At 40.2% G+C, this 16,640-nt stretch overlaps 1 protein-coding gene across 2 annotated transcripts; it reads right to left on the bottom strand.

The window, feature by feature from the left end:
• Positions 1-521: 521 nt before the first annotated feature.
• Positions 522-16,162, bottom strand: tgif1 (TGFB-induced factor homeobox 1). Of its 2 annotated transcripts, none has more exons than XM_043688202.1 (3): positions 15,294-16,162; positions 13,004-13,221; positions 522-4,152 (listed from the first exon to the last, which is right to left on the bottom strand). In XM_043688202.1, exons 1-3 carry the CDS (start codon positions 15,307-15,309, stop codon positions 3,604-3,606), a joined length of 783 nt encoding a protein of 260 aa, XP_043544137.1. In that variant the 5' UTR covers positions 15,310-16,162; the 3' UTR covers positions 522-3,603. The 2 variants fall into 2 exon arrangements, with proteins under 2 accessions (XP_043544137.1, XP_043544138.1); XM_043688203.1 differs by having other exon boundaries at positions 15,587-16,160.
• Positions 16,163-16,640: the final 478 nt, after the last annotated feature.

Raw genomic sequence — 16,640 nt, forward strand, 5'->3', positions numbered from 1 at the left:
GGGACTTTATTTTTACCCCAGTCTCTCAAATGGTTTGAATAACTTGCCCACCGAGTTTAGACTGATTTATAAACTTCCCTGGCTCCCCTGATGAAAAAGGTATAATATTAGCAATCTTCTAGCACCACACTGTTATCTGGCGGGGAACTGGGAAGATGATGCACAGACCTAGTTATTTCTACATTGTCTTTTTTTCCAAGAACCTGAAATCCACCTGAAGCAATTTCATCTTGCTCTGGTGATTTATTTACTTAGTAGCTCCAAGTACTCTCAGCCTTCATCTATCATGGTAGGAGAACAATCATGCTGTGCTCAGTGCAGTACTCATGACAGTGTGGGCCACCAAGACAGTTACTGAAGCTACGAAGCAGTGAGTGTTGGAGATGGTAGTAACTGTGATTTACGGACCCTCTAACAACTTACCCACAAAATAGGCAGCATTTATTTACTGTTGCTGAGCAGGGCTGCCAACTGCCAATAAAATATCATTAAGTTCACAGAGAGAAATCACAGAACCAGAATTACGAAGGAAATAAAGTAATTTATTTTTTCTTTAAATCAAAACTGGATACATTGTGAAACTGCATTCTGTTGCCCCCACCTTATAATTAAGAAGTGAGAAGAACCCTGCCTGCAGAATCCAGTGGCAAGGCAAAGAGGAATACTGCAACTTTAGTCAATCTTTACAGGTCATTGCAACCTGACTAAATCAACAAGGCAAACATCAATGCAAAAAACGACCAGGTTCATTCAGTACAGTTTGACTTCACTTAGCTTTACAATGTAAGATGACCACAATGATGCAAACTGTACAAATACCTTCCAGAGCCGAAGGCTTAAAAAAGGTTCTAGGTTAAAAAGTAGGAAACTTCACTATTTCATTTCTTCTTTAAAAAAGGTTGAATTATGATTGAGTCAGGAAAAAAAAAAATCACATTTCATTACAGTACTATTGACCCAATTGCAAAAAGGAATGCCAACTGAATTAATCAACAATAGACGAAAGTTTGGAATGCTTTAGTGATTGTGTCACTTTCACGGTGTTAAATCAGCTGCCATTCAAGTTTCAGTCAGAAACAGCAAGTCAGTGCCTGTCAGGTCATCAGCATTCATAATATATAATAAGTTATACAAAAAAAAAGCCACAGAACAGGAACTCATCCAAAAAATGTTGATCAGTACAAAAGGTACAGATAATGGAGACCAGACTTCCTTTTGAAGGTCTGATTTATAATTAGTTTTTGCTGGATCTTTGGTTTAATCATAGGACAAGATCCAGCCCTTTATGTTTGTAGACATGAGGACTTAGAGAACTGCAGGACCCTTGTTCAAGAGGTAGGATATAATTCCAGCATTTGTGGGAGGAGTCCCCAACAACCAACTACAACTTAGTGACAGTCCTAACACAGATGGATGAAGATAATAATTATTCCTGGGGGATATCACTGGTCTCAAAGAGTTATAATGAGAACCTGCAAGGGATTTCAGGGTCTTGTTCCCATAACCTGCTTTGTGACAATGCCAAAAATGGCACTGCAGACATTCTTACAGTGGAAAAAGTTTCATAAGTTATAAGTCACCCAACTATGCAAGAGTCATATCAATCATTTTGCCAACAGAAATACACTTGGAAAGGTTTAAACTGGTTCAACCATCAGCGTGATGTTACACGGCAGTATGACATAGTGTAAATTTGCTATCGTTTAAGTGTGTACCTGCTCACAATGCAGACAGGTTAACAGGAAAAGCCATTTATTGCAAAGAAGTTTAAAAATAGGGGGTGGGAGGGAGGTAGGAATGAAATTTGTATAGCCATGTGCAGTTTAAATAACCTTTTCCCCCCAGCTAAAAAGATCTTAAAAAATCACTAGCTGCTAAAGAAATCACACTACAAATTTCCAAATCTCAAGTTGCACAGTATTTAAAGACATTGATTTTTTTTAAAAAAAACAAACATTCTTTCATCTCCCTGACCATCCCTCAAGTTAATAAATTGTAGAGTAAATTCTACAACTTCTGACAAATATCCCAGGAAAAACAGCACTTCAACAATCGAAGGGTCAGCAGCCAAATAGTACATTTTTTCTTAAAAATGTGAACATTGCCAGCAGGACTTCATGTTAGAAATCCTGTCCTCTGGCACTATGGAGAAACTGAAGAATGCAACAGGGCCTGGTCTTTGAGATAAGGTGCATTATCAGGGTGACAGAAACCAAAACCGACACTGTCATGGCAACACAAGATGTCCATTAATCTCTATACCTTGTAGTAAATTAAGTTATGCATTGGAACTCGTATCCTGAAATTCTGTAGTGATCTTCCAACTGCTGCCCGAGTAATGGCATGCATGACTGTCAGTCAGTAAACGAGTTACAGCAGATCAGGAGAAGCCCCATGGACTCTCAGCCCCTAACTATTCATGTAACAGCAGTTAAAGAAACAAAGTCCTTCACTTAAGTCGGTCCCAACTTCATTTTGAATTACAGCCTAGAAAACAGAGTGAATAATGGCACAGCCATCAGATTTTTGTTTTAAGCATGAATATCTCAAGACACCGACAGTCGTAGGAGACAAACTGACATGTTCCGCCAGTAGTGTGTCCAGACTTCACAACACCAGCTACAAAAGGCAAAGTTCTAGGAAGCCATGGAGTCTTCACCAGCAATGGAAGAGGATGACCTGGGCAAAACAGACACGTGATCCAGTGCCTCCATGAAATATGCACAAGAGAAAACAAAACCATAAGCATCAAAATAAAGATGTACATTCAAGGTTTGTGTGCTACACTCAAGATGTTGGCCACACCAGCCACCAAATCTGAAATCACTCAGGTTTTCAATTAAGTAACTAAAAAAAAAACTTGCAGTGAGTGGGTGGTTTAAAATCTTATTCTGTACTTTGGAGATCACGATTGATACAAATACAGCAGCTAACTTTAAACGATTAGGTAACATTGGCTACTGTAACAATAGCAGCGAACCAGTGATGGCAGCCACAAGTAAAGCAATCTTGTAGGTGTGGTACTGCCTATGCACAGGTCCTGCTGTAGCAGCTGGAAAAGTAAAGCAGAGGAAAGGTCTGTACAATAAAACAGTCACTGCAGGTGAAGTACATTAAAAGTTCTGTTCCCCAGGTCCATGGTTGGTTGCCTCACACTGAAATAAAGACTGAAGGAATAAATCAAAACTCAGTTTAGATACAAGCCCCAGTGATAATACATAATTATATATAAAAACTGTTGTTCTAAACAATGCATGGGCCACACTTTTTCCATGCAGGAATGATAAAGACTGATAAGGCGGCTCTGTTTATCTAAATATTGCACAGAAAGTAAAGAATCACATAATCATGGGAAAATTCTCACATTATCAGCAACTACAAAACATAAAGAACTTCTATCTATAGTAGTCATGAGTTCATTGGTCTCCTTGCGAATAGTTTGTTAAGACAATTCCATGATAGGAAGCCGTGTTTTTGGATTCCCTTGTGCAAATAAGAAGGCATCATGCTGCATAAAGCAACTGTTTTCCACATGAAACAAAGGATTTAGTTAGTGTTTTTATTCCTCCCTCAAGTCAGTTTGGCAGCCAGTGAGAACAGAATTTAAGCCACAAGCTTCGACTGGGATTCCATTTCGGCAGCTCGCTTGAGCGCAACATCTACCAGCAACTGAAACCCACTGAAATCTTGGTTGAGGTCTGGTGGAGTGGGTGGAGGGGTGTTAAACAGTCCACTCTGGGGCGGTTGGTTTGACCCCACTTGAACAGCATCTTTGGAGCATCCAGGATTGGTATCCACTAAACTAGCACTTGACAAGAGATCCATTCCCTCTATGCTGGTGGGTGGGCAGTAGTGTAAAGGCACGTCATTTGATGTGGAGACAGTAGTGTGACATATCACCGAAGGTCTTGGCAGTAATCCCCCTGCAGAAGAGATGCTACATGGAGAAGTCTCCCCGTTTTCTGGGCTGGAACTTGCAGATCTGAAAGATCCTTCATCAAGGTCTGCAACATAGTTATTAAAAGTCATCGATGTGTGCTCTACACTCTTGCTGCCTCGGCGAGAGATGGTGAAGTTGTTGGGGTCCATGCCATCCTTTCTCAACATGTCTGGCAGGAGTCTGCGGCGTGCGTTAATAAACCAATTACAGACCTGCAATTTAGCAGAAAAGAGAGATAATCAGCAAGAGGCTATCTTTGACTTCAACGTAACTGTCAAAAGTATTACCTATAAAAGCATGAACTCCAACCAAACAAGTATCTTGAATATAATGCAAAGCAAAAGAATAATCACATTGACGAGAATCCATATCTTAAACATGAGGTCAGCCACTTCCTTGCAAACCATTTAAAACAAGGCTAAAAAACAATTTGACAATTTCCCATTTTCACAGAGTGCGCGCAAGACAGAGAACTGGCTGTAATTCTATCAGCGATCATTCCTTTAAGCATGGCTTCCCTCGTTCACCTCGGAACTGTGCAATTAATCATTAACCCATATAGTTAAAATACAATTTGTAGAAAATTCAGCATAGCATTCACCATCTCAGGCATTAGCAGGAAAAGACAAACAAAATTGCAGAGATACTGGCTCCAACTTCCACCACTGTCCATTAGTCAGAGAAAGTGAACTTTCAACCTCATGGAGATGGATCAGGATTAAAAACTCCAGTTTATTTGCCTGTACAAAACTCCAACATTAGGGAAGTTTCACAAGTCAAGAACTGTATGACAATGTTGTCTTTCATGACAGATGGGCAGATCAATGTTTTCCTTTCCTGTATTTCTCCTCTCTCACCTCTTAACAATAACTGCCCTACATGACTTAACTGGCAGGTACAGTTTAAATGAAAACTTGGAAGACACATTGATACTCCACATACTCTGTACTTGTATTGAGTCAGTGTTCAGATATGCTATCAAAGACCCAAAAGTGTTGTTGACATGGCACCTGAAAAGGAAAATTTCCATTTCCCTATATTTAGTACTAAATCCCTCTGAAGAAAAAAAACCAAAGCTTTTACATTTCAATAGTAACATTTTCAGAATGATACTCTTTATGGCACAAGAGATGGCTATTTGGCCCTATATGCCTATGCCAGTTCTCCAAGTAAGTGTCTTAGAGCTGGATATATCTGAAAAAGGAAATGATTGCAATGCTGTAATGGAAAAGCAGGTGAGTGGAACAAATTAGGTTGCCTGCAGCAGCTCTTTGAAAGAAAATAACGGACTAAATAGTCTTGCTGTCAAATTTTACACAGCCACAGATTGCATAACTTTGTTTATGCAAATTAAGTATCAATACACCAGCCGTAGCAAGTTATTTGACAGACTTGTCTTGCATTTTCACTCAAAGATCATGCCTGATACAATTAATAGCCTATGACTGTTCAAAATAATGTGTTATTCTAAAGACAATTGACTAAGATTTTAAGACTATAATAAGACCTTTGTAAAGCCAAGACATTGTTATCAAAAGACCTTGGCTGACTAATAGAGTTGCAGCACATCTTCACATAAAGAGCCTGTCATGCGACATTATTTTGGAATATAATGTCTATTTGTGAAAAGTACAATTCAAGAGCGCACTTCCACAATTCACTTTCCTGCCTTGTCCTCATTACACTTGACTTCCTTACAGATTATAAATTTGTCTATTGCAACCTTGTTGATTAAAAATCTGAATATATTCAAAGTTGAATTACACAATGCAAAGTGATAGATATTGAGCAATGCATTCTATACTTAAGCTCTCAATTAAAAATAACTTTTTAAAGCATTTTCAAAGAAATGAAATATTTTTGTTGTCTCCTGCTGAAAAAGTTGTTTGTTCTCATCTATTATTCAAGTGCATTACAAAGAGTTGCAACACAGGCAGTACGCCTTATGAGGGTGCTTGGAATCTGATTATCCCATTTTCATTACTCAACCAGCCTTACATAAGCAATATATGAAGCCGATATTCAACAGGAGTGTACACTCTTAATACTCTCCTGTACACTGGAGGGTCAAAATTGCTTAGAATGTGACCTCTATGTGCAACATAATCCATTTGAATTACAGACCCTACATCACTACTGTCAACCAGATCCACCTTAGGGAAATGGTATCATAGGCATTATTTCAACCGGCCATTAAAAGCACTCAGTTCACTAGGAGTTTCAATAATCTATATTCAGCAATTAAAAGACACCAAGTACAACGCAAAACCATTTTTTCAATCTTTATTTCAGCTATTAAAGTCACAGTCCTCTTTCCTTGAGCTCATCTCATTAAGCTATGCAGAATAAAGTTGTGGGGGCAGGGAGGGGGCTCAGTAACAGCAGTACTCAAGCTGAAACATGAGAACTTCAAGGGTCAAACTCCCCTCTTTACTGAATTAGCATTGGAAGACTAAAAGAAGGAAGCTTTTGTTTTCCAAACCCTATCTGAAGGTCCTAGAAAAGTAGGAGGCATGAATTTATTTACAATACGGTCTGCAGTTAGTTACCACTGCCATATCAAGAGTACAGTATTTTTAAAAAAGTATATTGATGATACTGCAAACTGTCCTATGTAATTTGGCTAGCAGCATCTTTTCAATTGCTTTCATACATGAGCAAACTTATTAAACTATTGCTCGCTGCTTATTTCAAAATGCCTCAAAAAAGGATTGATACAAATTTCTTCATAAATCAATTCAAACAGCAGCAAGTAGTTCAAATGCCTTTCTGTACGTGCCTTCAGGGACATTATAACAATGTGAAACAAGGATGGCCTAATTCTTCCTCTGGACGTGTAGGTGAAGGTAGCATTTCATGTAGTATATTCATGAATCTCTACCTTTAATTTAAGAACAATGCTCAGATGATTTCAAAACTTTTTCATCCAAAAATTCTCACTTTGTACACATAATAGCTATTCTAGAATGGATTTCTAAGATGTATACACTTGGGAGAAGCTTCCCCATTATGTGGTTAAATGTATTATCCAATGTAGAATGTATCATGGAAACCTTCAGCCTTCCTAATTTGCAGATATTATTCACATACAAATACTAAAAGCCATTTTTTTTAAAATTTAAGTGCTTAGGGGCAATTTACCAAGTGTAACCTCTAAATTTTTCATGTTGTGATCAATCTATTTTCAGCTGCATTAATAAAAGCAACTCATCTATCAGAATTTCCTGATGAAGGGCTTTTGTCCAAAACATTGACTCTCCTGCTCCTCGGATGCTGCCTGACCTCTTGTGTTTTTCCACGACCCCTCAGATCTAGTATCAGAATCCCGCCCCCACCCCCACCACAAAACAAAATAGATTCTGTATCGTGACCTGAGCATGCTAATGTGGACAAAATTTGTGTTTAATAACATGGAAATGTTTCGAATTGAGAATTTGAGCAGAAATTTCAAAAAGCTAAAATGTAAGTTACACCAAAAGGAAAAACTTTACCTTATGTTTAAGACTGATCTTGGTTTGTGATGCATTGCAGAACCTAAATAGTCTAGGGCAAAATGTTTACTGTAGTTCTGACAGAAATGCTAAGCAGAGTCTCCACCTGCCCATTTGGGTGAATGTAAAAATTAAGCAAAATTAAGCAAAGTTGGTCTCCTAACCAACAGACTAAGTCGATATTTACAGTTGGATCTTGGTGCATGATAATTTTATGTGCAAACAATGGATTGTACATGGCCAACATGACAAAATGGTAGAAATAATATCACTTAGTCTAAGTAGGAGAAATCAAGGTTCTTGGTGCTCCCGCTGTTTCTTTCTTTTGAATTCAGGTTTTTAAAAAGTAATCGTTGGAATGTGGTGACTTTGATCTAGACCATAGTCTTCCCATCTGTGTCTTTGAGACAGATTCATGGCACAAAGCAGAGGAGGGGGAAGGGACATAGCAAAGACTTTCCTACTGAATGAATACTTTTAAGGGGCAACATTTGACTGCCTTACAACTTCTGTCACATTTGTTTATCTGCTTTAAAAAAGGTGTAAAAATAAACTCAAATATTACACCTTCAGTTTAACAGTGGGCTTTCCCAGATAATTCTGAATTTCAATAGTTCATGACAGGTGCTTATTCTGCAATTCTATTGAAGTCAACCAAGGTCATTTGATTTCAAATTTTCTCGGCTTTACAAATGGTCTTACTAGAGAACAGAAAGACACCGTATCACAGCTTGAAATAAACTAAATTGACAAAAAACTTATACAGTGTCCAACTAGTTGATAAAACAGCACCATAATAATAGAGAAAACCTTCCTTTAAAAAAGGATTAAAACTAAGTGCTCAGTCTCACTGCATAATTTGTTGGTCATTATTTTATTGTGATACTCTCAGCATAAACAGGACATATGGTCTTATGCTGCAGTATTACATCATTCTACCTCTGCTGAAATTCTTCCCAGAAACTACCTTGATTCAACCATCTACCAGCAGTGAATCCTACTAGCACAGTGGATTGTTTACCGAGACCTGTTCAGTTCAATTTACAACTCTTCTGATAATTCAATAATCCACAATTGACAGTGGGACCAGAACATTTGGACTTTGCCTGACTGTTGTCAACCAATGCACATACTCCATATGCACAAAGAGAACAAATCACCGCCAGCAAGCTTCTCCACAGTCTTCATCAGTGCCACCACTACGGATTTCTTTCAGCAACATCAATGCAGAGTAAATAAAAAGCTGTCACTATTGACCACAATATTAACTGAACAAGTCAGATTGTTACTGTGGAAGACAAGAGACTGAACACTTGTTGAATCATTTTCTGAGCACTCAATACTTAACAGCTAAAGGGTGTCCTCATTTTACATCTCTGCTGTTAAATTGTTTTTGAAAAGTGATTTCTTTCTTAAATAAAAACACCCTGTCCCCTAATTTAAGAGGGTCATTCTCTGTTTAATGTTCCTTCCCTCCTCATCAGGTTATACATCACACTTCTTGCATTATCACATCAGCCCCGATGGTGCTGCTAGAGTTGCCAGTATTGTGTCTGCACTCTGACTCAGAATTTACTAAAAAGGTTCTCTACCCAGGTAAACTCCAGTTTTAAATATCTCTTAAGTACCTGCTGTATGTTCTTGTAAAATTATAGCAATTGTTGTGGACTTAATCTCTTGGAACTAATTCTGCTATACTGTACCTGTACATGGTAAAATAGTTCAGGAACTTGTAAGTTTCTTTAAAAGCTGCATTCTTTACTGTAGTTTTCATTATTTTGCTTTACAAGTTATTTTAGCTGGCAATGCACAACACTTCACACATATGGCATAGTATTTCAACTTTTACATGGGCTCTTCCAGGCCAAATTGGCTCTCAGGAACCTAACTCTGGATTTAGCATTTATTCCCATGAGAAGTTATGTTTCATTCAAATTCACGATTTTCAGGAATGGAAACCCAACTAAAAATAGCCTCCTTTGTTGACAGTGGAGGCAAGAGTAACATGTTCTCAGGCATATGTATACAATAGCCAAAGTTATAATCCTTACTTATCTTGCAATCTCTACCACCAAGAAGCATAAAAGCAGCAACACAGAACAAAGAATCAGGCCCTTCAAGCTTGTGCCAACACATTTTGCCCATCTATATTAAAATTGTCCTCACTTACAGGTTCCACACCCTTCTATTCCCTTCCAATTTACGTTTTTGTCCAGGTGCTTCTTAAAAAGCTGCTGTTGTGTCTGCTTCAACCACCTCTTCTGGAAGTTCATTTCAGGTACCCACCACCCTTTGTCTGAAAAAGGTGCTTTGCACATCTTTAAACTCTACCCCCCCCCCCACCTTGAATCTGTGTTCCCTAGCAATTGACCCTTCCATCTGGGGAGGAAGCTTCATACTTTCCTATCTATGCCACTCAATCTCAAACTTCAATCAGGTTGCCCCATCAACTCCTGGGTTCCAGTGAAAACAAACCCAGTCTATCCAACCTTTCTCTATAGCCAAAATACCCCATATCAGGCTACATCTTGATAAGCCATCCACATCCTCCTGGTAGTGTGGTGACCAGAACTGCACACAATATTCCAAGCGTGGCCTAACTAAAGTTCCATAACGCTTCAGCATAACTCATCTATCCTTATATTCAATGCCCCTCCCAATGAAGGCAACCATGTCATAGGCTGTTTTTTCACTATCCATCTGCACACCCAGATCTGCCATTCACTGTATAGTTTCCACCTATACCTGAACTTCCAAAGTGCATCACCTCTCAGAACAAGGACATACACCATGACTAGCATAATTCTAACGCTACTGTTCTAATACAATCCTCATTAACAGCACCAAGGGGAAGACTCAACAGCACCTTTTCAGGTCAACTAACCATTTGGTGGAGGGTTGCTTTTCTGACTGGAGACCTGTGGCTAGCAGTGTGCCACTAGGATCAGTGCTGGGTCTACTGCTTTTTGTCATTTATACAAATTATTTGGATACTAACCTGACCTTGCATGTTCGTAAGTTTGTAGGTGACATCAAAATTGGAAGTGTAATGGATAGCAAGGAAAGTTACCTCAAATTACAATGGGACCATGATCAGATAGGCTGGTGGCCAAAGAATGGTAGATGCAACTTACTTTAGATAAAAGGTGAATTGTTGCATTTTGGAAAGGCAAATCAGGGCAGGACTTATACACTTAATGTAAAGGTCCTGGGAAGTGTTGCTGAACAAAGAGACCTTAGAGTGCAACTTCATAGTTCCTTGAAAGCAGGCTTACAGGTAGACAGGATAGTGAAAGAGATGTTTAGTAAACTTGCTTTAATTGGTCAGTGCATGGAGTAAAGGAGTGGAGGGTAATGTGGCTGTACAGGACGTTGTTAGGCCACTGTTGGAATATTGTGTGCAATTCTGGTCTCCCTGCTATCAGAAAGACGTTGTGAAACTTAAAAAGGTTCTGAAAACATTTACAATCATGTTGCCATGATTGGAGGGTTTGAGCTATAGGGAAAGGCTGAATAGATTGGGGCTACTTTCCCTGGAGTGGAGACTGAGGAGTGACCTTATAGAAGTTTATAAAATCATGACAGGAATAGATAGGGTGAACAACTAAAGTCTTTTTCTTGGGCTGGGGAGTCCAATACTAGAGGGCATAGATTTAAGTCAGAAAAAGAAGATTTAAAAGGGACCCAAAGGGCAAGATTTTTTTAAAAAACGCAGAACTGCCCAGTGTTAGGTGAAGGGGTAAATGTAGGGGAATGGGTCTGGGTGGGTTGCGCTTTGGCGGGTCGGTGTGGACTTGTTGGGCCAAAGGGCCTGTTTCCATACTGTAAGTAATCTAATCTAACATGGTGCATGTATGGAATGAGGTACCAGAGGAAGTGGTGGAGGCTGGTACAACTTCAACATGTGGAAAGCATCTGGATGGATATATGAATAGGAATGGGATGAGATTAATCTAGGATATCTGATCAGCATGGATGAATTGGATGAAAGGGTCTCTTTCAATGCTGTACATCTCAGACTGTAAGTAGATGGTTGGTAGAAAACATGTTCATCCCCATAATGGTGTCAAACTGATACATCTGCAAAGGCATAATCAGAAATATAGCAACCAAATCATTCACCAGGAACCATATCTAACACAAAGGAAAGATAATTGCAGTCTTCCCAGCTTCAGGATATTCCTGCAAGGGTTCCTCAGGGTACTATCATAAAAGTCTGACGTGGACTATTCATTGATCATTTAACAATGGACATCTTCACCACTCCTCAGATATTGAGGTAATCCATGTCCATGTGTAGAAAGCCCTAGATGACACATCCAGGATTGCATGGCATTAACATTTTCACTGCACGAGAGTCAGGCAATGACCATCTCCAATAGGAGAGAATCTAACCATCACTCAACAATATTTAAACAGCATTACCATTGCTGAATCCCTCGATCAACATCCTGGGGATCACCATTTACTTGGCTGACATAAGGCAGCCATTAAAAAAAAACTATGGTTACAAAAGCAGATCAAACTCTGGAAATTCAGCTGCAAGTAAAACCTCCTGACTCCCCAAAGCCTGCTCACCATCTGAAAGCCAAAATCAGGAGCAGGATGGAATATCCCCAATTTGCCTGGATGTGTGGAACACCGAACACAAGTAGTGTGACACCATGGCAAAGCAGTCCAATTGATTGGCACCAAATTCATTCCTCCTCCATTAATGCTCAGCAGCATCTACCATCACAAAATGGGCTGCAGAAACCCAAGGCTCTTTACAAAGCATTTGCCAAAACCACTGCCATCTATAATAAGGGCAGCAGATATGTGAAAACCAACTGCAAGTTCCCCTCCAATCTAGTGAACACAATTCCTTCACTTTTAATCATGGAGCTACACCGTAAAAGCAATTTGGGGTGGGCAATAAATGATGGCCTAGTTAAGGTCTGTACCCCAGAAAAGGGCTCTTTTGGTGCAATGGTAGCAACCTGGGTTGAAGTCCCACCAGCTTCAGAGGTGTTAGCACATCTCAGAACAGATTCATGAGGAATCATCTCCACACCCCAGGAATAAAACATTATAGACATCATTCTCCTACATATTCTGACAATTTAGAAATGGCCACACATTCCTGGATACTGGTTTGAGATTAGTTGTGACTCAAGTATGAAGCAACAGTTAAACAATTCTCATTTAGCAATGAGCTGGCATTACACAAGATCATACAGAATGGTCAATACACTTCACATTGCAAGTTCTGGAAACGTAAATCCGTGAGCCAACCTCGAACTCCAAGCTGTAGTGATTTCTCAGCCTCTTGTCTGCTTTATGCAGCACACAGGGCCCTGCTGCATTTGCAGTCACTACTTATGGGCTGACATCAACATGTTAGAGAATAGCAACTCCAGCACTGTGGAGATGCGTTTTGCAGTCCAGCTGTACACTACCAACAGCTGCCTTGGGTATAAAACATCAGGTTTACATATAACAAACATAACCGGTAACGAGCAGTGACAGATCTCTGCTGAAAGCTCTTATGATAGTCATTGGTAGAATGTCAGCCGCCTTGGGACTCACTCACCTGCAGTACGGATAACTGTGCCTGCCTGGACAGTTGAGTTTTCTCCTGTTCCGATGGATATGCCTTATAGCGATGCTCGTACAGCCAGTCCCGGAGGATCCGCACCGATTCCTTGGGCAGGTTTCCCCGCCTGCGACGTTTTCCTGAATGAGAGAGGTCGAGAGGCACCTCCAAACTGTCGTCCTCGTCCGTTTCACTGCCGCAGACCGGCCCCATCGCTGCCAAGGAACGAGATGTTGAAATGACACACTGGTCTGACTGGTGAAATACGATCAACAGGGACCCAGCTCGCTACACTGCTCGGCACGTACACTCTTTAACACGTTCAGTGCCTCGCTGCCAGCACCGCCTATCTTCAGCCTTTTAATGTGTGTTATTATGATCCATTTTGAATGATTAAACATATTATTTTTAGAAATTTTATTATTTGAACGAATTTCCTCTCTGAACCTTCTCTACAAAAAAAGTTATTTTTGATCCTATACTAGACCCCCCCCCCTCCTTGTGGTATCTAACAGAGCGAAGGGTCGAAACACAATTAATTTGCATACTTTAGGAAATCAGATTATATAAATCCAACATAAACTTGCAACAAGCCCGATTTGTTCGTGACCTACAGGCATTCCATGGTTAAAACAAAAGCCGCCTCTCGCTGTCCTCGAACTACCCCTTTCCGTATACCCCACCCCCAAACCAACCTCAGATTGTTTGTAACCATCCAGCCCACTCTCAGCCAACTCCGGGAAAAGCGTAGGCCCTCCTCAGGGCAAACCGCTGGTTGGCTGAGTTTGAATTTCTGAAGCTGGTCGGGCTGTCAGTTGTAAAGTGATACCTGCTCTTTGCCAGCGTTTTAGAGCAGCCATTGTCCGCTTGAGACAGAACAAAAGAACAGAAACCAGCCCTCAATAACTGCAAAGTTTTCCTCTCTGCCTCCACGGTCTCCCTCACCCCTTCCAACCCCCCCAAAAAGGGGACCAATAAAGAAATTTAGTTCGGTAGTTTCTGTCACATCTTTCAGTCTGCTGCCCTGACTTAAAAAAAATCAAACATTGTGTCCTCGCCAAACACGTGTTACTAACTTCGTGTCTTTCATTAAATGGAAACACGCATTCAAAATATTTAAACAATACCCAGTCTGACTTGGGACGCTGACCTCACCAAGTTGATGACCGTGGTCAACGATTAAAAACTTTTAAAAAAAAATGTCCTTTTTTATAAAAAAAGTGTTTGATTTCTTCTACAGTTCAAAAGAAAATAGATAAAAGACTGCATTCCAGGTGGACAGGATTTGAAAACAACTCAATTCGAGTGAATCGATAATCCCACCTATATAAAGATGAAAAATAACTATGGAAAGACAACAAAATATTGTGCACACTGGAACCTGTCACAAAAAAAATCACCCACTTCGCTATAGTTCTAAGGGGAGGGGGGAGGGGGAGCAACTTCACTCCAACATTCTTAAGCACAGCAAACATCCTCAAAACTAAACACCATGTACCTGATCCTGCTCCAACACCCCCACACAGACAAAATGGTAAACTCTCTAATACTTGGCGGTGCTATGTCCTTTGAAATTCCTGAGGCTTTAATCGAGCAAATGGACGGGAAAATTATATTTTAAAAGTACGTTCTGCACGGCTGGATGTTTAATAAGTGGAAGTTTTGCTACAGCCAGAAAATAACCGTCCTTGTGAATCATTCCACACATCCCGCCCACCTACAGCGGGGAGTTTTTTTTTGTTTAGCATTTTTTCCAAGTTCCGAGCTATTCGAAAAAAAATCAAATGAGCACCGAGTAATGAGTTGTGTTTCTTGGAATAACAAATCGATAGGAAATCCCCCAGAACCTCGAAGCGCTTGTGACCCACTCACTTTTCATAAACTTTTAAAACAAGCTAGATTAAGGAAGGAAATAACAATGAAATTCGTCAAGTTAAACCTATGAATCGATGTGGAACGTTTGAGCAAAGAAATGCGAGTTTGGGGGGGGGGGGGGGTAGGGGAGGTAGAAAACGTTTCCACGAGGGTGAGAGCTAAACAAAGCCTTCATCAACCCTCACCACTCACCTCTTTCTAAAAGGGCACTTTTTTTTCGCCTAGCAGTTAATCGGTCACTTACCCTCCACACACACAAACAGCCCCTTTCCAACGGTACACACAAAATAAAAAAAAGTGTTAAATTAAATGAACAACATTTCCAGACAAGACAGTGTCAAGAACGCCACATTGAACCTGATCTGACAACGTGCCAACAGCATGGAGGAAGCAGTTACTTGCTTTTACTTACCTTTCTTAGCTTTCATCCTGTTCCAGAAATGTGTCTCCAGGCACTCCAACTAGGTTCGCCGTGGAAAAAAAAGGGGGAGGGAGGAGGAAACAATAAAACAAACCTTCCCCGGCTACGTTTCTCCCAGATTAATACAAAAAAATAGCAGCAGCAAAAAAGTTTTGAGTATATGTACACGACTAACTAGTGGCAGCTGCAGTGTTGGGAGTGCACGTTGGGTGGGTGCTGTTCGCTCTGCCCCAACGTGTTGCTCGCTGGAGGATTCAAACAAAAGGTAAACACATCACTGCTACCTGCGCTCGGAACTAGTCGGCTCGGGTCGGATCGGATCAGATCGTCTCTCTGCCTCCTCAGGAGCTGACAGCTCTCTTTGACAGCTGCTGCCTCAGAGCTGGATCCGCCCCTAACCCACGGAAGGGAGTGGAGATAGAGAGAAAAAAAATTCCTTCTGACATCACCACAAACCCATTCAAAAAAAGTTTAGTATTTGCATACAGTTAGGGAATCCAACCCGACTTTTGATTACGCTTGAAGTATTTATATATATTTTTAAAGATGATGCATAGTAAAGAAGACCCTCTGTGCATTGTTCGATTCTGGAGTTCGTTAAAAGTAAACCAGATGAAACTGTTTGCAATTGAAGTGGTTGTTGTTTCTTTGTGCTTTTGCTGGTTAATATCCGGTGAATGTGGCGAGCTGCTTTGATGACGGTTGGCAGACCTCCCCCATGGAGAGCTGGAAAGAGATCAGTTTTTTTTAAAACGGTTCTGCTTTTTAAGCGGCTCGGTTAAACATTAAACTTTGTAGCACATGCCAGCGCGCAGTGATTAAGCAGATTTCATTATTCTGATTACATAAAATACATAAGCGTGTTCAACTTTGAAGCATATATACATGTTTGCTTCACTTCCGCACTGGGCTGTTCTTTTGTTTCCACGTTTGCCTGGCTCCTGCGTATATGTTGTGGTTCGCTGATTCACCAGTTAATAGTTTCCAAACTTTTTTTTAAACTTAATACTTCCACACAGGATTGACTTTTATCTCTCTATGTGTATATAGTGAAGGGCTTTGTCCAAACGTTCCTTTAATTCCCAACGCATGTTTTGAAAAGAAATGCTAATTAATGGTTGTGTTTATCACTACATCGTGGGGAGGGTGAATCCATCTGTTTGTCAATACAAATGCTCTCGACTACAACACACTCAACAATGGATTCTAATGTAATTATTTATTGTCTTGCCTTTCCTCAGGAAGTTATCGATCGTCTGAAAAAAGAACTTTAAAGTAATGTTACCCAAGACAGGGCAACATTTTAACCTTCTAAATCAAGCCATTGTATGTTACTTT

The sequence above is a fragment of the Chiloscyllium plagiosum genome, chromosome 4 (genome assembly GCF_004010195.1).
Source record: "Chiloscyllium plagiosum isolate BGI_BamShark_2017 chromosome 4, ASM401019v2, whole genome shotgun sequence".
NCBI classification, from domain to species: domain Eukaryota; kingdom Metazoa; phylum Chordata; class Chondrichthyes; order Orectolobiformes; family Hemiscylliidae; genus Chiloscyllium; species Chiloscyllium plagiosum.

What these genes read in the sequence shown, in the direction of transcription:
- tgif1 (XM_043688202.1), bottom strand. An exon ending in CACAGTTATCCGTACTGCAG is followed by an intron (nt 4,153 to 13,003) that starts GTGAGTGAGTCC and finishes GCTAAATTGCAG; the next exon opens with GTCTGTAATTGGTTTATTAA.